This window comes from Mesitornis unicolor, unplaced genomic scaffold (assembly GCF_000695765.1).
Source record: "Mesitornis unicolor isolate BGI_N332 unplaced genomic scaffold, ASM69576v1 scaffold43131, whole genome shotgun sequence".
Lineage (NCBI taxonomy): Eukaryota > Metazoa > Chordata > Aves > Mesitornithiformes > Mesitornithidae > Mesitornis > Mesitornis unicolor.
In genome coordinates, this window is record NW_010166846.1 from 15,856 (window position 1) to 39,038 (window position 23,183).

At 37.7% G+C, this 23,183-nt stretch overlaps 1 protein-coding gene across 1 annotated transcript in view; it reads left to right on the forward strand.

The window, feature by feature from the left end:
- Positions 1–682: 682 nt before the first annotated feature.
- Positions 683–23,183, forward strand: part of UBE2Q2 (ubiquitin-conjugating enzyme E2Q family member 2) — a gene marked incomplete at its 5' end in the record, with an annotated part of 27,755 nt that continues 5,254 nt past the window's right edge. Inside the window, 8 exons of the mRNA XM_010195080.1 lie at positions 683–787; positions 3,563–3,667; positions 5,311–5,367; positions 7,445–7,585; positions 14,851–14,935; positions 20,152–20,212; positions 22,121–22,211; positions 22,541–22,599. Coding sequence (XP_010193382.1) covers positions 683–787; positions 3,563–3,667; positions 5,311–5,367; positions 7,445–7,585; positions 14,851–14,935; positions 20,152–20,212; positions 22,121–22,211; positions 22,541–22,599 — 704 coding nt within the window. The remainder of the gene's footprint in view (positions 788–3,562; positions 3,668–5,310; positions 5,368–7,444; positions 7,586–14,850; positions 14,936–20,151; positions 20,213–22,120; positions 22,212–22,540; positions 22,600–23,183) is intronic.

A 23,183-nucleotide genomic window follows, 5' to 3' on the forward strand; every position in this document is an offset into this window, starting at 1 on the left:
GAACAACTGGCGGACACTATTGATTGAAGAAATTTATTCTGTAAGCTTTCTCGGTAGAGCTGTATGCAATGTATTGTTGGAGAAATCCTTCAGCAGTGGAAAATCCTTTATGAGCATTGATGATTCAAAGATTTTTTTGACATTGTGATCTGCCCATTAATTTGTCCTTGGAGGCAGAAAGTTGATTAGAGCTGTTGCTTCAGTCTGAGGGCCAGTGCTAGTACAGTTCGAATAATCCTATTTGAGGAAAAATCTGAAGATTACATGTTTTGTTGCTTTTATTTGGAAGAACCTGTAGGCATATGAAAAATGGACCGTGGTGTAGTTTTAGCCTTTGATGTGTAGTACTTGTGATTCCATTTTTTTGGTGATAATCACCTGTACTGCATTTCTAAATTTCTCCTAGCAACTCCCAGAGTTTTAAACTTTTCAGCACTGTTTCTTATGTATGTCCATCATCTGATCAAGATGAACGTAGGATGAAGTGCTAGAACCAGCTGTTGGCTGGCTTCCTTTCAACTTCTCTTATGCTGTGTTAAAAGCTTCTATGTTACCTGACTTAAAGTAAGATTAAAAAGTGGTGTTAATAATGTGCTGTGAAATTCTGAGGGTTTTAAAAGCTTTATGGGTTTTTTGTATATTTATTTGTTGTGTCTTTTGTGTTGTTTTGTTTCTTTAACAGGAATCTTATCCCTCTTCATCACCAATATGGTTTGTAGAATCAGATGACCCAAACCTGACTTCAGTCTTAGAGCGTTTAGAAGATATTAAGAAGAGCAATACTCTGGTGAGCAATTTTTGGGGGTGTTTTATTTGGTTTGGGGTGTTTAGCTTTGCCACATTAACAAGCAATTAAATTATTTCAGTTTGGGTGTTATTTGGGGAAGGTTTGTAAACAGAAGTTTCTCTTCCAAAAACATAGGAACCTAAAGTAATCTCAACAACCTGAGGCAAGGAGGAGGTTACTGAAATGCTTGCTCTTTAAAAGAAATTAAGTTTCAGCCCAAATAATTCCACGGTTTAAAGTTTTCTGAAAATAATTAAACAGTGAAATGCATGAGAACTTTAAACAACTCTTCTTTGCACAGAGATCAACTACAAAGGCAAAAACTTTGTGTTCTTGGGAGTGTGTGCTCCAAAATATGGCTGTAATGGTAGCTAATAGAAAGAATTCCTGGTTTTGGTAAAGAAAACTTGACCTGATAGCTTCTGGTTCATCAGAATGTGCCTGTGATAGTGCTAGGTTTGAACAGTGTTGTGGCTTTCGACAATTGCTATTTAAAGAAAATCTTTGCACAGATTCTAATAGTAGTTTTGTACTTCAGAAGTCTGTTCATGTACTATTAACACATACCAAATGATGCTAGACCCTCCTTAGAGCAGGGCATTGCACCAGTTGACTTCCAGACGTGCCTTTCAGCCCAAATTATCCTATGACTTTTCATACCTATGAGCCTATGAGCAGAGCATAAGGGATAACAGTGGTGATCCATGGCAGGAAGATCAATGTGATTTTATGTTGCCAGAAGCTTTCTGTAACAGTATCACATCTCATTTGTGTACTCACAAGAAATATGTGGCTGATAGACCTGTTTTTTTGGTGTCCTCTGCTTTTATTTTTGAGTTCAGGATGACTGTCATGAATGATGCAGAAACACCAAATGTAGTAAGAGAGAACGTCATTTCTTGTAATGCAGGCTGGTGTGTCAGTTCACGGCCTCCAAGGAACAAATAACATTCCTGTTAAACAGGAATGTTGAATTCTACTGGAGAAGAGAAAGGCACTGAAGCTTTCAGATAGCATAAAGGCAACATTTGCTTATCACTGCTAGTTATTTGGTCTTGGAAATTGAGATCTTAACCCTGAAGAGGCTGAATTTTCACTTGCAAGCCAAAAGCAAGGCTTTAGACATGTAGATTATTTTTGAGCAACTAGATTTTTCTTAGATACCTTAATTTATTGTATATTTTAGGAAACAGAATACAGACATCAAGTAGTGTTGTATAGGTGTCATTCTATCTGGATAATACAGTCTATGCTGAATCTTCACAGTATCACAGAATGTTAGGGATTGGAAGGGACCTCAAAAGCTCATCCAGTCCAATCCCCCTGCCGGAGCAGGAACACCCAGATGAGGTTACACAGGAAGGCGTCCAGGCGGGTTTTGAATGTCTGCAGAGAAGGAGACTCCACAACCTCTCTGGGCAGCCTGGTCCAGGGCTCTGTCACCCTCACTGAGAAGAAGTTTCTTCTCAAATTTCAGTGGAACCTCCTGTGTTCCAGTTTGTGTCCATTACCCCTTGTCCTATCATTGTTTGTCACCGAGAAGAGCCTGGCTCCATCCTCGTGACACTCACCCTTGAAATATTTATAAACATGAATGAGGTCTCCCCTCAGTCTCCTCTTCTGCAAACTAAAGAGACCCAGCTCCCTCAGCTGCTCCTCTTGGTTGAGGCCATGTTGCCCAAGTCCACTTCCTTTATGGAGAAGATGGTTAAAGGGGAGTGGAGGTTGCCACTCTTAGCATAGCTCTAACTACTAGTACTGCTGAAGGATGTATGTACAGGAATGGCTGCTTTGCATACTGCCTTCTACAAGTGGAAAGACAAACTCCCTTTGGTGTCTGGAAGAAAAATCCATAACTGGATGTATAATTTTTGCAGGCTTCATCTAGTGTATTACCTGCAAATAATGAAGTGTTAATAATTTTGAAAACATATTCTGCAGTCCTTTCTTTCATTTTCTGATGCAGGTATGTGAAGATCTTGAAAAGTTAGGAAGTGCGGTGGTATAAAGTCTTTTATGGCCTCGGCCTTAACTAGGGATCTGAGGCTGCCTAGAGGAAGTTAACAGCTATTGAAATCCACTTAGTTAACATGGTGATCAAGAAGCAATCTTGGTTTCTCTATTTCTGCAGAACTTAAATCTGTTTTCTGGGTAACATTACAGTGAGTAAAAGGTGTTCCATCTCTTGCAGTTTAACAGAACACAGTCAATGTAATGCTGAAAGTTGGAAACAGAAATCAGTGTTAGTAACAGATTGTGCCTCAACTTGATACAAGATAGGGCAAGCAGAATGCCTGGGCACTGGCTCAGAGGTTGACCAGTTACTGTGCCTTGTACAGCGCATGTTTTGCTTCTAGCGCTTCACTGGTCTTCCCTAGGAAGAGATTTGGGATGTGGAAAATTATACTGTTCCTCCTTATTTTTTTGGAGACGTGGTTCTTTAAACTAGGAAGCTGGAATGGACCATCTTGCCTCATGGAATACGAAGATTTGATTATTCTCGAGTGATCTGTGGCTGAGACACCTGTGGATCATCACCTGGATGATGCTGCCAGAGCAAATTATTCTTTAGAGCAATCTTTAACATGCCATGTCCTTGGTTTCCCATTGTGGGGATTTATTGCTATGACTGCAGAGGAAAACTTTATTCTAGTGTGCACAGATTTTAAATGCTGTCCAGTGACTGAAAGTTCAGTACCAAGAGGTGAAGAAAACTCAAAATACATTGTTCTCTGCTTTTTAAAATACGTTTCCATGTTTTCTGTTTTTCTATAGCTTCTTCAGCAGCTGAAGCGATTAATATGTGACCTCTGCAGGTTATATAATCTTCCTCAGCATCCAGATGTTGAAATGTTAGATCAGCCATTACCAGCTGGACAGGTAAATTAAAAAGCTGTGGACACCTCATTATGTCAATGAAGGAGTTGTTTTTTCAACTCCAGGAAACAAGATGGTGGGAACAATTAAATTCTGTGTAAGCCAGAACTGAGATAGGATGCGCTGTTGCTTTATGGTGTCCTCAATCTGAATTTTATTTGCAGAATCCATTTAATAATGGTGTGATAGTATGACACAATCTCATTTGGAGTTTCTGTATCACTGCAGGGTGTGGATGTGATGCCACTGCTGTCAGTTTAATTCCTTCCTAAATACTGTTTCAGCCAATCGCTGTGCACTCCCAGTGCTTCCAAAATTAGTTTTTTTTCCAAAATGTAAATGTGATCAAACACTCTTCATTTTTTCTTGAAGAGTATGTATTTTACAGTGTGCAATTGGATGAACTACTACTGATGTTTTCCTTCCTCTCCAACCCCTTGCAGAGACATGGGCTAGCAGGACCATATGCCACTTTGGGTAGGGAGTAACTGAGGTGCCTTGTTTACTTTTTGTGCACTTGACGAATTAAGAGTTACGAATGGCTATGAAATGTTCTGGTTGACTAAACTGTTTTGTATTGTGATGGAAACAGCACTGGTAACTGACAGTAACTGTTCTTTTTTTGTCTTTAAAAATATTATGAGAGTGTCTTTTGCTTATCCATGTTAAGGTGACATGATTTCTGAGAACTTCTGTAGTGTAACAAGTGGTTTTCCTGTGGTGACTGTACTATAGCAATGGCAAATAACTTGCTTAACTTTGGTCATGTGCCAAATTGTAATCCTGTAGGCCTTTTCTCTCAGCTACCCACATAGCAGTGCAACCTTAAGACAGTAGGCTCGTAATAGTAGGAAGTAGCTTATGCTCTGAAACTTGACGAACAAACTCATGGAAGGCTATTTTGCCAGAAATGTCAGATAATGTGCAAGTTAAATATGAATGGCCTTAGTAAGTCAGACCAAAGATCCATCTAGTCCTCTGCATTGTATGTAGCAGTGGCATTCCTTCCTTGTCTAAGAGTGGAAACAAAGCACAAGTGTATTAGAATGCTCCTGAGTACTTCTGCAGCTCAGACTTCTTGAGCTTGAGGTGGTATCCTGAAAGGGAAAATGAAAAAAGAACTCAATTGTATTGTTTTGGTATTTTATCTAACACCAATGGCTATGTGATTATAGTATTTGTGGCATAGAAGTTCTAGATAGTGAAGCAAAAGTCTACTATGTGGTAGAGGTCTAAAGTTTGTTTTGTGGTTGTTTTTTCTTTTTAGAGATCTAGCATGGATATGGATTCTAGTTAGAGCCATAATTGTTTTCATAGTTAAGAAATCATGAGTTATAACCCACTTGACATACTGCATTTGTCACTGTCTCGGAATAGGATATCCTTATCTGAGTCCTAAGTTTCCACTTAACTTAATGTGAAATTAATTGTGACATTCTGTTTATCTTCGCTTTATGCAAAAATCTCTTCACTGTCATATTCAGGGAAGCATCTTGTGTATTTTTAAAGTTAAAATTCCAGTCCTTTGCAGACCTTGATAAGCCTAAATTTCGTATATACTGCTTTTGCTTTGATAGCAGACTTCCTCTTTTTGAAAGAGGGAACATATGCACAATTTATGCAGAAACCTCATTGTTGTATTGCAGAATGGAACAACAGAAGAAGTTACGTCAGAGGAGGAGGAAGAAGAAGATATGGGTGAAGTATGTGTATAAATGAGATTATTACCTTAACCTAGTAGAATTTCTGACATTTTGCTCTGCAGTGGTTGGCTAATTATTACACCAAACTGTAAAATGTAATCTCCCTAGAGTTCAACAGAAAAGACAATTAAAATTTGGATGTTTACCTTAATGTTAGCTTTTACTTCAACTGCAAAACTAGTGAAATTTTCTTCTTAAACCTAGATCTCAGCTGTGAGGTACTTGGATACAGAGAATTGGACATCTGTTTGTGCTTTAGTCAAACAATACATAACATTGTGTGCCAAATCAGTAAGTTTGCGTTGTTAACTCCTATTTCAAGCAGTATATGAACTGGCTCTGATACTGTTGAAAGTGCCTCCCAAATTGAAGCAAACTGGCCAAGAGTGAATCAGTTTGACTCATTGAACAGGTGAGCTAGTTAATAATCTATTGAAGGAAACTGAAGGACATATAAAACAGACATGCTGAACTTGAAAGGGTGTGTGTCACTGTCTGGCAGCGTGGCACTCCTTTCAGCGAGCTTTTTACTGTATGAGAACTGCCCACTTTGGTTACTTCTACAGTGTATTAGAGTAGCTCCAAGATGCTTGCTTTTTAAACCACTGTAAATACCCTTATTACAGGAAAACTCTTCTGACTACTTCAGATTTAAATCTTTAATGAAGAAGGTGTGTACTAAGAATGAACATTCATTCTTTGAATAGAAGATGTTCTTTCAGGAAAGATCTAAATGTTTCCCATGTTTTGAAATTAATTTGAAGTAGCTTCTCTTACACCACATTTAGCCTGATCCAGACCACATTTGTTGGAGCCAGACTTTCTGTAAAGGTAATTTGTACACTCCCATACCCTGCTGCCACAAGGCTCTTAATTGCTTGCAGACTTGTAGTTAGCCTTTTGCACTCTGGCTTACTTAAGACAAAAAAATGACCATGTCTGTATTTATAAGCTGCCAGGTGGCATTGTGTGTAGCACTGTTATCTTCAACTTGTCATCTAGTTCAGTTTCTAAATTGAAGAGCAGTTTATGGCTCCTAGGGGCTATATAATTGTTTTGAGAAACATGAGTATTTTAAAGAATACTTGGTTTAAAATCTGTTACAATTGGAGGAAACAGTGTTTTCAAAGGCACCAGATAGGTGTGTTTCTTACTACATCCCTGAATTTGCATTTATGACCAGGTTTTCCTGCCTTGCAAACAGATGGTGTGAAAAGAGTAGCCACAGGTGTGGTGAAGCACTTTGTATTGGAGCATATCTGATAGTTGTGTACTCAGAGCTTGCTGGTGTGGCTGTTGTAGTGCTTCCTTTTTCATCTGAAGTTAGTTCCCCTCTTCCCCACAAATAGCATTTGAATCATCTTACAAGCAGTTGTCTTTAAGTTCACAGTGCTCCTCTGCAGCAGCATAACCCATCTCGGAATACAGTGTGGAAGATTTTTCAGTGTCCTGGTCCAGAACTGAAATATTGGCTTGTGTGATCAGATTACTTGACGACATAATTTAGTCTTGTATCCTAATTCTGAAATTACTGTGTCTAATCTTAACGTTTGCCTTGCATGAAGTACATGTAGCTTTCTAATACTTAACTTTCTTGAAGAGTTGCTGTAACTCTGCCAGATATGTTAATCATTGTTTGCCAGGAGTGCAATATAGCTAAGATTCTAATTGAGAAAAAGGATCTGCTTTTAGAAATACTTTGGAGACACCCTAACTTTAGGGCTTTTGAATTATCAAGCCCTGTTCAAAATGCCTTAACTTCCTGGTTTTTACCTGCTTTAATGGGCTAATTCACTACAATCTTAACTTCTTGCAGAGGTTTTATTGTGCTTGGTTCTGTGACCAGAAACATGTTGTGAATTTGGGTCTCATTTGTATTGTGAAGGCTTTGTACACTTTGGTGAATACTGTTAGCTGAGAGAGTGAAGTTAGAGCAAAATAGAAATGACATCCAACAGTCACAAATACATAGGCTGTGCAGTATGTGACTGTATTCATAAATGCTCTTGGAGAGAGGATTTCATTGAATGAAGAACGTAGTTAAGTTACTTAAGGTGAATTTTCCCCTGTCCTGTAGGACATTGAAGATCTGGATCACTACGATATGAAGGAGGAGGAACCAGTTGATGGGAAGAAATCTGAGGATGAAGGCATTGAAAAAGAGAACCTTGCAATCTTAGAAAAAATCAGAAAAAATCAAAGGCAAGATCACTTAAATGTGAGTTAATGATTTGGATTTTTTTCCTTGTAGTACTTCTGGCTTTAAAATAGAAATTGTTTTCAGCAAATAGCTTATTGCTATGCACCTAGACATAAATCAACCTGTAGGTGGCTTCCAGTGGCTTCCAGCATATATAGGACAAAAGCCTCATGTTACGGGACCTAAATGGCTCTTTTTAAAGAAGTTTGAATAGGCCAGGTAAAATTCTAGGCCATTTAGTAAGTAGACTCCTCTTTCATCAGAATCTTTGGTATAGGAAGTTTAATCGTCAGCCACATCCCTCAAAGGCACAAAAACTACTTCAAAGCACTCTCATTCAGCCTGGGAGAATGCTATCATAATTTCTTTAGTCAAGCCGGGTTGGGGTATTCTTGTTATTTTGGATGAAGAAGCATCTTTAAGCTCTTCATTAGAGTCAACTCTTAGATGTAAATCCAGGTTTCACACTTGATAATAGAATTTAACTGGTTGTGTAATTTCCAGAGAGATCTATTTGGTTCTCCCTCTGTCTCTTGCTTCCTGCCTTTGTTGCAAACAGTAGTCCTCCTTGCAGAATCAGAAGAAAGCATCTAGGTTGTAAGCGTGAATTTTGTTGTTTTGTTGAACACTTATTAAAATAACAAAGCCATGTATAAAATTGATTGCATTAGAAGTCATGGGTGACAACATACCTGGCAAACCCAGGAATTTGTGCTTTAAATCCACTTCATGCATGAGGGTTTTTTCAGTAATATCTATGCCTCTTGTAAATTATTGAAGTGTTTGGGTTTAGGGTTTTTTTTGCCAGGCATAAAGCAAGGGACCTTCAGCAGCTCTCCAGCTTTATTATCACAGTTTTCCGAGTGATCCTGCCAGGAGGTAGTTGTAAACAAAACAAACCAGCTTGTTCTCCAGAGGCTTAGAAATGTTTTTTCATGACTGCCAAGTTTCAGAGAAGCTTCTGCTTCTCAAAGGTGCATGTAGGAGGGAATGATGATGTCATACAAACATAAGGTTTTTTTAGCCTGGCTTCCGAAGAAAGCAAAACTTTTGTTTCATGGAGGTTTCATGTGTAATACATGAAATTAAACACTTCTGTTCATTACATGTTTCAACCAAAGGTAAGGGTTCCGAAATTTTCAGAAGTCACCTGTACAGAAAGGTGCTTCAATTGGTGGCCTCTATTGTGTGAGTTCATGAGTTGTTATATGCTGTTTGGCCAGTCAGCAGATGTAGATCCTGCCAGGACACAAGATGTGCTATTTCTCTTTAAGCTAATAGTTGAGGGTGTGAGCAATAGACAGGTACATAGGAGAGACACTAACGAGGTTAGGGAACACCTGGATTTCTGCCCCAGGAACCAACTTTGTTCTGTTTCTTACATTTGATGATTTTTTTTCCAGTAAATATTTTCTAAAAAGCCTAAATTGCACTTAAAGATTGTTAGATTCAGGAGAATTGGTGTGGTAAACCTCTTTTGAATTATAGTGAGAACTATAGTGCTCTCTGCTAGCCAAGGCAATCCACTTCTAATATTGGCGATGCTTCTGATACATTGAGTTGTCATCAGAATTTAGAGTAAATGTTTCTTTAGTTAGCAGAATCTTGATTATTTCTTGTCATGAAGTCTTCCTCTTACTGACACCTTAACAGGGGAAAGAAACTAGCCATCTGCTTTGCAAAGGAAATAAGGTAGAAATGCTTCTATCAGAGTTCAACTGTGAGTCTTCTACTCCTGTTTCAGTGCTGTACTAATACAGCTTCAGTGCAAATGTGTCAAAAATGCCTTAGCCTTATGTTCTGCTGAAACAGGCAGCATGAGATAGCTGGCTAGAGTAGACTGCTCCTTGATTTGTGTACAGACTCAGTATTTACCTGTCAGGTTGTCTGAAAGAAAGTGTACAGTAATCATCACTCCTTCAAAAAACAAAAACAAAAAAACCCCAAACCAAAACCAAACCAACAGAACAGCCCCCAAAACAAAAAAAACAGAGCAAACAAGCAAAAATCCCCAACCTTGATCAGCATTTCAGTATTTAAAAGCGGGTAGACTAAGATGCCAAACCACTGTGTGAAGTGTTTTAAGGCTCGACTAACCATGAACACAATGGTGACTTACTAGTTTTGTTTAAACTTAAATGTTTCTTTGGAGTTTGAGAAGATGCCTATTAAGACTCTATATATTTCTGTATTTATAACTCAGACCTAATGGTAAAGATTCTTAGTTGTCAAATAGAGGAAATGCTCTTGCAGCCTGAAAGGCATAGTCTGCTTTACCATCATCTAAAAATTTGGTAGAACTACAAAAAGGTTTTTGTAGCATCAACATCCTTCCTTGATGTGGAGAGCCTCTTAAAACTGCAGATTTTCTCTTGCTATCTGTTCTTTCTGATTTGCAAATATTGCCTTGCCTTTTTCCTTTTTCCTCCTCATCTACTGGAGCTGAAATGAACACTGCTGGTTTTTTGACAGCAGCAGATTCAACTTATATAATAGCTGTTTCACTTGCCAAGACACTCTCACTGATGCTGGTGCATAAACAAGGTCAGCTGAGTACAGGGAACAGAGTATTCAACTGCTGCGGAGGAACTGTGGTGTTTTTGTGGGTCACCAGGAATAGCTGCACTGCTTAAATAATTTCTCAAAGGACTTGGGAGGTTTTACTCTTAAGTGCCAGAGAACAGAAAAATATAGCTGTGCTACTGACCTAGGAAAGAGCTAACCTAGTAGCACTTGAATGCCCCTTTATGCTGCCAAAACATGGGACTTTTAATAGAACATGTTAAATGTTCTCTAAGACAGCCGAAGTTTGCTCAGCATCCTAACATAAAGCAAAATTTAAATTTGTATGGACCTTCACAGTGGGTTTTCTTAAATGATGGTGTAAGTTTCACAAACTTAAATGTAGTGGCTACACATAGTCTAGTTTTCACACAAACTACACAACTCTTTTGGTATGTTTTGTTCCCTCAGCAGAGGAAACTAAAATGAAGCTATGTCATTAACATGCTGCTTGTTGGAAGACAAAGCACAAAGCCTAATGTTAGGGCTTTGACTAGTGCCCAAAACTTGTTTTATACAAGTTAAGAATATGTATCTACTAATTTTGTAAACTAGTTCTCTTCCTTGACAGTCTCCCTAATCCTATTCTTTTTGCTGCCATCAGGAAATAAACCTAGATTTGGCTTGCAGTACAGTATGTAACTTGGAGCAAGAATTAATCCGCCTCTTAAAATTGTAATAACTTTAAAGAACCACTTGCTTACAGGGAATAAAAGAAGGTCTTTGAACTAGAATCACTACCTTAAAATATTTAACAGCTTGATGCTGCTTGCTTTTCAGAGGTCTCTCCCCACTTAGTCGTTTTAGAGATTAATGCTTTTCTTATTTAGATAATGCTATTAGCTTTTTCCATTTCCTACTGAGGAGTTTATGCACTTTCCTTTTAGAAGTCTCAAATGTCTCCACTTTCATCTTCAGATTTTATGAAGTCTAAGGTGTCACTTCCATTTTCAGTCTAATCTTTGAAGTAAATTTGAATCTACTTTAACTTGCAGAAATGAATGTACTTCTGCACAAATACTGTGTAAGTTCAGTGACAATAGAACAAACTTGCATTCTTTAGCTCTTTTTGGGTCACTTTAGATTTTCTTATCTTGAAGGAGTTTCCATTTTTGTGTTTTGTTTTAGCAGGTAATTTTTAGTCTTGTGGCTGAATTGCCTGAAACATGTTGTGAGGGAGGTGGCTGACTGTACCGTTTTGATGTGCGACAGTATTATTCTGATCGGACAGTAAACAGACAGTCTGGTCTTTGGATTTAAAACTGTAATGAACTGCACCTCCTACCTCAGACAACTCATTTAAGGAGCAGACTGTGGTTGTGTTTGGAGGGGTGGAAGGGAAAATGTGCTAAGGAGAAAAGCTGAGCCTGCGAAACATCACAATCTCTGGATACTTAGTGCAGTGACAGCTAGGGGTAGTGGCACATGCTGTGCCTATTTCTGCACAGTTAGGTGTCCTCTACTGACTTGCAGACAAAGAAGATCAGTTTTGAAGTCCTAGTTTTCTTAGGAGCTGCTTAACTGTTCTGTATAGTATTTTACTCAAATTTATATGTTCACACTAAAATACTTAATTATAATAATAATTAAGGATAGAAATACTTCTGAAAAATATAATGCCTACACTGACTTGAACCAAAGTTTAATGTTTCTGACAGTGGCTAAAGCTCATCTTCAAGGGTAAAGTTTGAGAATACGACAAGCTTGTAGTAATGCATATCATGAATATTTTTCAGATCCAACAGTTTTGGCCCTGGGAATTCCTGCATCAGGTGTTTCTCTTATCTGTGGCTCTCAGCAAATGGCATGTTGTCCACAAATGCATATCTCCTGTGGCAGGGATTTCTCCAGCTTACTTGCTTATTGTTCTGGAGAATCTCAAGCATGCTTGTACAGGAGAGGATGATCAAGTGAGACTTCTTGTGCCACTTAATAGGGAAAAGTCACTTGGTGCTTGCCTGGCAGCTCTTTTAAATTCTTCAGTTTACAAATTAAATGGCTATGCCTTTCTGCTCTTGCCATCAACCCCAAGTGATAGATATCTGTCACATCCCATGATTGACCATTTCTAAGGCAGTTGCAACTATAAGTCTTGATCTCGCAACTGGAGGAATAGTAGTTTTATCTCCCTTGAAGGGCTAAGCCCTACTCTTCCAGAAGGATACTCAGTCATTTATATCTGAACTCAGCCTTTGAAATTATAACTCACATATAGTGAGTTACTGAAAGTTAAAGTTTATAATTTTAGCACCATTATAGTCAAAACTGAACTCTCTGCTCTATTATCATGTAATTATCATGTAATTGTGTGATGCAAATAGTACTTTTCTAAACTGCACTTTAATGGTAGTTGTAAAAAAAAACAAAACACAAAAGTCACACCAGAATGAAGACTTCATGTTTCAAAGCAGCGGTGTTTGGCATTAAGATTGCTATCAGGTGTAGCAGTTAATCTCTGCAGGCTTCTTCTTCATCTTCCTCCAGGGGTAGTTCAGAGCATGGAAAGTAAGCTCCTGTGCTAAACTACTTAGGTTAAGCTTACTACCCTCATTTTCTTGATCTTGATTACTGGTTTGAAGTCTATCAGTGCTTTAGAGTAGCAAGTCTAACTATATTTAATACTGCTCTATAAGGAGCAGGTGATCCAACTAGAAACTCCTAGGAAAAAAGGGCAAAAGACACCGTTACAGACAAAGTCTACTGAGGGTAGCTTACACACACTAAAATTAACTTTCTTTTTAATACCACTTCAGTTTATCAGCAGTTATAATGCATTATGTGGGTGTTGTTAAGTTTTGTTTTTTATATTACTAAGATACAGAAGACACTTAAATTTCCGTGTGCAGAGGTGAGCGTCCAACACTATGTGCAGAAATTCAGTAGCTTACTTTGATGAAAATAAAGATGCAATGAGGATGTCTTTGAGAGTCTTAAGTTGTTTTTAAATTGCCTTTTTTTAGAGGTTGATATTCTGAGTCAGCCTCAAAGAAAGAGAAATTCCTTCTTTGCCTGATACTTACAGGGGCTTCACTAAACTGAATTACTTGTCTGGAGCCCTGTCTTTATGTAGCTTCTGTTTCATCAGATGAAAGGAGTTACCTTGTATTTGCTTATTTAATTACAAGGTTCATTCTTCATACTGATCTGTTAAGAAAAACTAGTGGTATTTCAGTTATCTGCATAAAAAAAATCTGGTGGAATAGAAAAATGAATAGCCTGAAATAATAATCTGCAAGACTATAGTGTGTAGCTAAGCATATTATATGAAGCTGTTAAACAGAGAAGACAAAGTAGTATGTGGAGGTCTTAGCATCAAGTAACTATTACTGATATTTAATCCTTATTAAGAAATAATTTGATCCTCCAATTAAGACCTTGTAGAACATACAATATCACTGACTTCAGGCAAGCAGGGATGACACTTCAGGTATTAGACAATGGTCATAGCTGCTTCAAATTGCTCCAGAAATGCTTCTCTGACACTCCTGTCCAAGAAGGATCTGTTTGTAGACATTCATAGTGTCTGAAAGGAAACCGAAGAAACAAATCACTTCAAAGTTTTAGATGAGTAGCAAAACAGACCCATAATCGGTCAGTACTTCATATGGAGAGGCTGAACTTAACTTTAGTCTATGTAGGGCCTTTTTTGTAGTTGTTGTTGGTTTTTGTTTTCTTGGGGTTTTGGTTTTGTCTCCCTCCTGAAACAATGCCTATGAGCTGCATGTATTAGCCTGTATTTCAGAGGGAGTGCCTGAAGTCTAAGCAGCAGCAGAGAACTGCTTGGATCTCAAATAATCTACCTTTGGAAAACTGACTGCCGTTGAAAGCCAAAGTTTCACAGAGTTGAGGTTCAGGGTGATAGTTACCTTACCTCTGTTGGAGTCCTTGTTCCTATCTTGTAATACTAATTTTTTGTCTCTGTTTTCCAAAAAATTTGAATGTAAAATGCTATTTTGTGCGGAATATATAAGCAGGGTAATCATGTAACGCCTAAGATTTAGTATCAAAATCTTAGCTGCTAGCTTTGGCATTGAATTGGAGAGAGTAATCTAGGTACTTCTGGTGATCATATTATTCTAAATAAGGACTTTAACTCTGTAAAAGGGGGAAGACCTGTCCTCACTTTAAAGCTCAGAAATTCAAGGCAAAATTTAATAGCAAGGTCACAGAACTGTCAGCATTGAAGGTGTGTGCAGAATACATCCAGTGTAGCAGTTGTTGATAAAAGTAGACATCAGTTACTTGATAACTGGTGAATTCATTAGTTTTTCATAGACTTACCTTGGTTTGTAGAGCCAGGCATATTTTATATGCATGTCGCTTAAAGCATGTCGTCTTTTTCCATTTTTGTTTTAGCAGCGTATATCAGGCTGAAATACCAGTTTCAGAAATTGTGTGCTAAGTTTTCTATCACTTAGAGATGCTGAGTAATACAGAACTGAACTCCAGAATAACACAAGATGTTTGAGCCCTGGTTGTATAACCCACAAAAACTGTGACAAATCACAACAAAATATTTGTTATATTAAGTCTTTCTCTGTGTTGGTATTTTCTGATTTTTTTCACTCTGTTGCAAACAATAGTGTTGCTTTTGTTCTGCATTTTCTAAATACATTGGTTGGTCTTACTTCATCCAGTTAGTGTAACTTTGTAATGGAAATAAAGCTGTTTTGATGTAAATACTACTTTTCACTTATTTTGAGTCTTTTTGTTTGTTTCAGGGTGCAGTCTCTGGGTCAGTTCAGGCTTCAGATCGACTTATGAAAGAACTCAGGGATATATATAGATCACAGAGTTATAAAACAGGTAAAATGCTTCAGATTTCCCTTCTTAAAATATACTTGAAAAGGATTCTCTTAGCAAATACTTCCTGCTAATCCTTCTGCATTTTGTTGTCATATATGTAATATACGTGTGTGTGTGTGTCTATATGTGCGCACATATCTACACATAATACATACACTGTTGTATATGATGAGGCTATATATAATGTGTTTGGGGAGAAAAAGGAAATCAGGATGCATATCCTCTAAACTTCTTCCTTCTTGTTATGCAAAGCTTTATACAAAAATTAACAGGATTGGTGTAACTATGAGAATGCTCTTGGGGTGGATGACTACAAAGAGCAACTCAAGATAACTCCTGTGGGACTTCTTGAGTATTCAGAACTACCTGAAGTTCTACTCTCCAGGTATACAGGGCAAAAGCTTTGAGCACTACTGGTGGGTAGTACTGCTCACAAGAATGTTGGCTGTAGAGGGATTTGTGTTCAACAGCAGAAGGTTTTGTTGTTACGTACAGGATTTGACTTCAACTACACTGCTGTTACTTTTATTATTTTGTGATGGTGTTAATCTGATCCTAAGCTGTGTGTATTCCTTGAAATAAGGATACAAATGGCAGTAGAAAACAAGCTTGCTCTTTAAATTTGTTAAATAACAAACACTGATTGGCTTTAGGTGCTCTATTTGCTGCTGCTCTATTTGCTCCACAAGGGGTGTATCTGAACTAGCTCAGAAAAGGAATTGGTATATTGAACTGAGTGTTACCATTCAAGAAGTAGAAATTACGTAGATTTCAGGCAATCTGTGTTTTTGAAGGTTAACTGAGTAGACAACTCCATAGCTGCAGTCAGCTATGAGGCCCTGATGTAGGCCTAGGATGGCAACAGGGGGAGTGCCTGATTAAAGTGTCTTAACTTTAATCCTCTATCTATTCTGAACTTCTCCACTAGTTTTATTTCTAGTTGTCTTAAATCTCACGTGGTGGCTATGGCATTTTAATTTGTATGTAAAAAGACAGATTTGAAGAGAAAATAGGCACCTGTTTTAATTTACCATATTTGCCTTTTCAGTAAATAGTTTTGTGTGTTGAAGTACTGTGGACAGTGGTAAAATGCCTGAAGTATAAATTTGGTTAGGTGACCTTGTGTTGATCTAGTGTAACCTACTTCTTTTAGGCTTTATTGCAACTGAGTGCTTGCCAGTATGCCCTCCCTAATCACCATCTATCCTGTAAAGAATGGATTAGTGGATCCAAGGAAGAGCTAGAAATAGATCTGTATTAAGTCATGAGGGGTACTTTACTGTCCATGTGTGATCTTCAGGGTTTGTTTTTGTGGTTAAGACAAGATTTGATATAACACGTCTATTTGGCTATAGAGACTGTATAGTGCTTTAAACACATAGTGGTACTGCTGGAGGCATAACCAGGAGCCCCTTGTAAGAGGTGTAGATTGAGGTAGGAGTTGGGTTGATTAATAATGCCATTTATTGGCTTTAGATTAATAACAAGTCTTAACTAGTTGCAGAAAACGTTGGGATACTAAAGGGTGAATATTCTCATTAGCTTATCGCTCAGGAATAGGTAAAAGGACTGCAACTGGATGCTTTGTGTTAATCTTTAAAACATCTTAATGAAGCAAAGTGTAAAGTGGAGGTTGACTCTATTAACCTGATGGCAATCTTGCTTTGAAACACCATCCTACTGATCTGTAGGCCAGTAGCTGATGCTGTGTTATAAAATGTATCTAGATTCATTCCTTATGGCTTCATTTAGTCTTAAGATTTGAGTGGATTTAAATATTGGTTCCTTTCCTTTGCACAAAACTCCTGCTTTTACAGCCTAGTTTTGTCTTTTGTTGTTATCTAACTGTCACCATGTGAACAAGGGCATGGTAGATAACTGACTTTCTTTTAATGTGATCTTTTCAAAGCACTTGCTCCACAGTCCATTTTTCCATTAATTTAATTTTCTATTATTAACGCGTAAAGAGAACCATTGTGAAACTGAAAGGTTCTGGTAACTGTTGCAAGGTAATTCAACACTGCTTTCATTTTCTGTGATATAAGCCAGAAAATCTAAGGCTGCTTTTTAGTTGAATAAGGATCATTATTTAGTGTATGTGAAGTTATGTATGTTTTCAGGATTGACAGTAGGACAACATTGGAACTTCTGAAGTGAATAATACTTGTAATAATAAATTTTTTTAAAGTGTGTTTTCTGTTTAAACTATTTTATAGGAAAGTAGCATTGGTGTATGTTCATGGTAGTGTCCATTATAGAACTGAAGTTCCTTTAGTGATTGAAATACTACTGCTGGAGTTCCAGCACAAGGTGACAAGCTTCTTGTCAACAGGAAAGTTGCCTATCTAACCTCAAAATCTAGGTGAAGAACTAGCCCTAAAAATGGAGAAAACCATTTTATTATGAGCTAACAGAAGCAAAAAACCACTCCAGCAAATTAAGATATCCTGCTATAAATTAGGTAGAGTTTAGTTAACCTGTTTTGATAATAGAAGTCACAAGTTCTCTAAACTATCTCATTTCCAAATACAAAGTTGAAGATTTGGTTAGTTTATATAGAAGAATTCACAAAGGTCTTAAAATAATTTGGTGGGGGTAGAGAAGGAGGAGGAGGAACAAAGAATTTAGGAATATTACGTGGAATCTTTTCATATCTTTAACAGCTGTGTTTTTTATATATAGTGACTTCAACTCACTGCTTTCATCCTAAGACTGGGATTTACTTCTAGTTGTAGTAAAGTTACTATAAGTAAGACATTGCTTTTTATTTTTGGCAGGGGTTGTTTTTCTTCCTACCTTTTAATATCTTAATTCTTTGTTTGCTTCATGGCTCTGTGTGCTTGCTTTTGCTTGATCAGCTCTATGGTTGGCTTCTTATGGGAATAAATCAAAAAAACCTCCTGTGTTTGTGAGGGGAAGCTAGCTTGATTCCCTTCCCTACCTTGAGGACCACTCAAACTGATACAATCAGTATCAGTCAACTTGTCTTGACAGTAGCTTTTTTTTTCCTCTTACTGGCTAAATTAATATGAGCTGGTTCCAACTATCAACTCTTAAGCATTAAAAAAAATACAACCCCAACCCCCCACATACACCAAAAAAACCACAAACAAACAAAAAACCCACCAAAAAAACCCTCAACCCAAACAAACACCCCCTCAACTTTGGATAGTGTTGTTCAGAAGCTTCTATATCAAGACAGCGAGCAACCAAAATGCTGGTGCTGTCTGTGAGGATGTACAAGATGCTATTCAGCTCGAAATCTGGGTTCTTGAAAGGCTGATGAAGTAGCTTGCTGTTCTGTTAAGACGCATTCTTTTCAGTTCTGAGCTGTGCGTATCTCTCTGAAGAACCCTTTTACAACTTCTGGTTTAGGTACAGGATAGCTCTTAGGACCAGCAAAAGTTATCCCTTTGTGGAAGCTATCAAAACATGTGGACCTTGGTAACGCACAAAGCTGAGGGACAGGTACATGAATTCTGAGTAAGAGAAGGACTTTTAGAGTGGTGGAAGGAATGCAGGAAGAGGGCTAGAGGCTTAGTGATGGAAAACAAGCTGATGGAAATGTTTTCTTGTTGTCTTGCTTTATTTAGGATATTGTCAGAATTCTTACTGTAACTTCTGTTGTCTGTAATATACTTCTGTGTTTGTGCTAGATGCTACAACCATAATACTGAGCAGCTGCTGCTTCCAATTTTCAGTCTGTTTTGGATGTAGGTGGAAGAAAATATTCTGGATACGACATTGGAATAGCTTAATCCTTAATGGGAGTTGACAATGAGCAGAGTTCTGAATATCAACTTTTTTTTTTGTTACATCAGAGCAGTACAAATTGGAATTCTTGTACTTCATGACTTGTGCTTATGCTAAAGACAATGCAGAAAATAATGTCCTTGGATCTGGGAAATAGGGAAAAGGCCTTAATAACTTCTTCTGTTCATCCTCAAACAGAAAAGTGTGGTATCTCTGAACTAGTTTCTGATTAAAAGGGATACTGAAGGCACAGCAAGTAAGACTTGAGACCTACTTTGTCCTACGCTTTTAAAAAAATTGAAATCACGCTCTTGGCTGCAAATACCTGCTTGATTGTGGCACTGCAGTAAGGAGTAACAAGCATGGTTTTTAAACTTGTTTACTCAGTTTTGGAATGTTTTTAGAAATAAAGATGTTGGGACAGCTTGAATGTCATTTGTACTCCAAGTACTGAAACTTGAAAGTCTCAACTGCAAGATAATGTATTCTAAAAAAATAAAACTCAGAAATGAAGCTGTAGTTCTTCAGAGATAATGTGGTGATTGCAGTGTATTGGTTGTATAGCCTTCAGAAGTCCTAGGCAGATTCCTGATTTGCAGATATCTTCCATCAGCAACAGATAAGACTTTACATATTACCCCAGATAACAAGTTTAATCATAGTTGGTCAGTATATGTGAATGAATAATCCGTGAGGGGAGAAATTAGACTTTTCACCGTCACTGATAGCATTTTCTAAATCTTCTCATAGTCAAAGATTTATTGCTTTTTCCTGAGCTGCTTGTGAACTTCTGCAGAGAGGCAGTGTGAATATACAAGCAAACGACAGATAATCTGTCACTCTTCCCTTTGAGTGAAAAGCATAAATATTGTTTAATGTGCTTAAACCAAATGGACCACTGAATATCACAGGTTGGCTTCTGGACACAGTTACTCTTATAATGCATCTTTCTGACTTCTTTGGTCAGTTGTTGGGAATGCACTTCCAATGCAGTGTCGTCTTTTTTTGGGTTTCTGCTCCATATACTGTCCAGTGTCCTGTCCTTGTCTGCCAGTACTGCTGAGAACCTGTGAAATACAGTGCTCCATACTCAGACGGTGTGTTAACTGTTTTAAAAGTGTGTAGGTCATGTACAGAATGTAAAATACACTGAGTACTAAGCAAGCTGGAGTTGTAAATGTGAAAAGTTTGAAAGGGAACTGGGAGGAGGGTAAATGGTTAGGTGTCAGAAAAACATTGTGATTAATGTGCAATTTCTTAATAGAACTGAAAGAACTTTTTCACTTGTAGCTGTCCAGAATGGCTGCTTCTGTTTGAGGAAGGATGTGCTTCAGTATCTCAGTATCTTATCTATTTCTTATGTCTACTGACAGTATTTGTCATTAAAAGCAAAGAATGTTTTTGCTAAATTTTACCTTCTTAAACTTCTAGTGCAGAATTAATTCTATCTAATATTTCTACAGGGATATATTCAGTGGAACTGGTAAATGACAGCTTGTATGAATGGCATGTTAAGCTTCTAAAGTAAGTTTTTGAAGTTTTTTCATCTTCTGTTATTGCTGCAGAGATTCTTACTTTCGATAAATGAGAATCAGTAGCCAGAGCATATAAAACAGTATGTGGTGACTACAGTTCTGGTATACAGAAGCGTGTACAGCCAGAACAGTGTGTATTACCATGACTTCCATTACAATTCTCTTTCCAAAACTACTCCAAAATATGAAACTTCAAGTGACGAAATTTTTGTCCAGGGCTTTTGTCTAGATGGCTTTAGTATACTTTTGTTTGGGTTTAATTTCAGGAAAATCCAACTTCTAGTTTCATTTGAGGTGTAAGAAGGAACAGAACTGCTGTAGTGTTACTAGTTCTTTATTTCTACAGCTGAACAGTCATGTACGGCTGAAACTTAAGTATAATGTAATTATGACTTATGTAATTATACAACCTTTCTTCTTTTATATACTGTCTTTCACTGTTCGTTACTCATCTAGTCCATAGTCCTGTAAATTTTATTTTAGAGTTATTATATTGAAATAATTCCTGGTAATGGGATCATCTGCCATCAGCCTACAAGATAATCTGCAGGAAGGAAAAGCCTATCCAAAGTAGGTTGGGTGGCTGGGAAAAAATGCCAGAGATGAAGGAACTCCCATCAGTTCGGATATGTCATGGTATAAGAGTGTAAGCTGTTTCAGCAGAAGAGCTAACCTGCCTGTAGGAGTTGTTGCCTTGTCCTAGTGGTAAGACTTGTATAACTATGTCACCAGCTGCTGAAATACAGTTTTGTTTCCTTCTTAGTTTAATCATGGGCATTTGAACATTTCAAAGCTGAAAATGGAAGGAATGACATATATGTCAGAAAAATCTTCGCCACGTTACAGGAGGCATTATCTATCAAACGCTTCTGTAACAAAATGTTCAAACCACTGTGCAGTGATTTGAAACTTCTTTCCAAGTGCTGTGAACAGGTCTGATTTTCTGCCTTTGAGAAAGAGAAAATGAAGTGCAAGCTCAAATGGCTTCCAGAATGGCTAAGAGAAGATAAGAAGTATTTTGTTTGTTTATCCCAGCAAAGTCTGAGAAGAAATGAACTGTGTGCAGACTAGTTGAGGGGGTAAATGTTAGAGAAAAAAGAATCCCTTTACCCAAGGAACAGCATTGTTGTAACTGGCCTAATACAAGCTGTGGCTGGAAATTGTAGGTTTCTAGGTGTTGGGACGTTTTCTGAGACAGCTTCCTGTTGGCAGGATGGGGACAAACTACCCAAGTAATTCTGAAGTGGGATCTAATAAGTTTGTGGCTCATCTGTAGCAGAGGATTGGATTTAATAGGCCATAATTTTGTTTGACATCTACATTTGCCTTGCTGTAGGCATTTTTTGACTACTCTCTTTAAAAGCTGCTGGGGTGTCAGAGCCTGGGTGGGATTAACCCAGTAGTGCCTGAATTAATGTCTAGGCTGCTCACCACCAGCGTTTTTCAACAAACAATTGTTGAAATTCTGCTGAGCAGAAGCTGCTGGCTTTGGTACTTCTGCTGATACAGATTGTTTTTAACAGCTGATACAGAACCATGGTCACATCTTCCATAAAGGATTCACTAACTGTGTACTGAAAAGTAGAACATTGCAGTCTTTCTGTTAAATCTTTTTATTTATCCTCCTGGGACTTACATTTCCAGTGAAGTGAATTAAGAGTACTGTTTTTCAAATAAACAGATTATTTTGTGCTATGTTTAAATAACACTTGACAGCATTGGGAATGTAGTGTCTTGCAGCAAAGTGTCTACCTCATAAAGAGAGCAAGAGTTTTCTACAGTTCACTTATACTGTATAACCTATAAATACATAAAGAAGCTCTTGAAGAGCAATTGCTGTTTACAGGTAGTGAAAAAATTAACTTCATCCAGGATCTTCCCCCTGCTTCTTTTATAGGGTTGATCCTGATAGCCCATTGCATAATGATCTTCAGGTCTTAAAAGAAAAAGAAGGTGTAGAATACATTTTATTCAACTTCTCTTTTAAGGTATGTGTCTACGGGAAGAAATTCTGGGGTTAAGTTTGTTGTTTACTGTCAAAAGTGAGTGAAATGACCCTCAGCTGTTACTTAGATAAAGATGGAGCTGTAGCATTTGGGGGTTGGGGAAGGGGGTGCAACTTTGTGTGGCACTACAGCTTCCCAAAGATCATTTTTTAGCCAGTACTGTGGAAATGTGATTTTTATTTTTTTTAATAGAACTGAAAAAAATGTTACTGCTTTAAATTAGATTTGCCAAATAAGTCTATTGATATGCTTCCTGGATAGAAAAACTGTCACACAATAGTTCCTAACCCTTTTTTTGTTCTGCTTTTCAGGATAACTTCCCATTTGATCCTCCCTTTGTGCGAGTGGTATCTCCTGTCCTCACAGGAGGGTAGGTTTGGGTTGCTTTACAGAAATTTTACTTTGTAGTGAAAATGTTACAACTTGAGACTGGTTGACTGAGTTTGCAGGGAACGTTTTGAGACTACTGTGTAAACTTCAGGAAATCTCCCCTAAATGTATGTTGATGAGCTGCTGTATTCTTGAAGTTCAAAGTGTGATATGGAGACTTGCTTCCTAAGGTTTATTAACTTCTAGGAGCCAAATATCTGGGTACATATTCCAGCCAGGTGCAATTTCTCTAAGTTGTTTAGTTTGTGCCTAGCTTTGAAAAGACACTGTGACTGTTGTGTTTTGAGTTAGTGCTTTGAAGGGGTGTCTATCCCTGTGTTGCCTTAAACTTGCTGTACAGTCTTAACTGACTCACTTTTGCTGGTAACACTGCCACAAAGTTGTTTGTTTTTTCTTTTCTAAAATATCCTCAAATGCTAATCCCAAAATACTAAATTTAATTGATACCATGCTCCAAAAGTAATTAAAATGTGTTTGAAGTGCTGTCTGTGGAGTATAAACTTGTGTATATCCATGGAGAGAAGATTAAATTCACCTTCCAAGGCCTTTATGCATTTCCTGCTG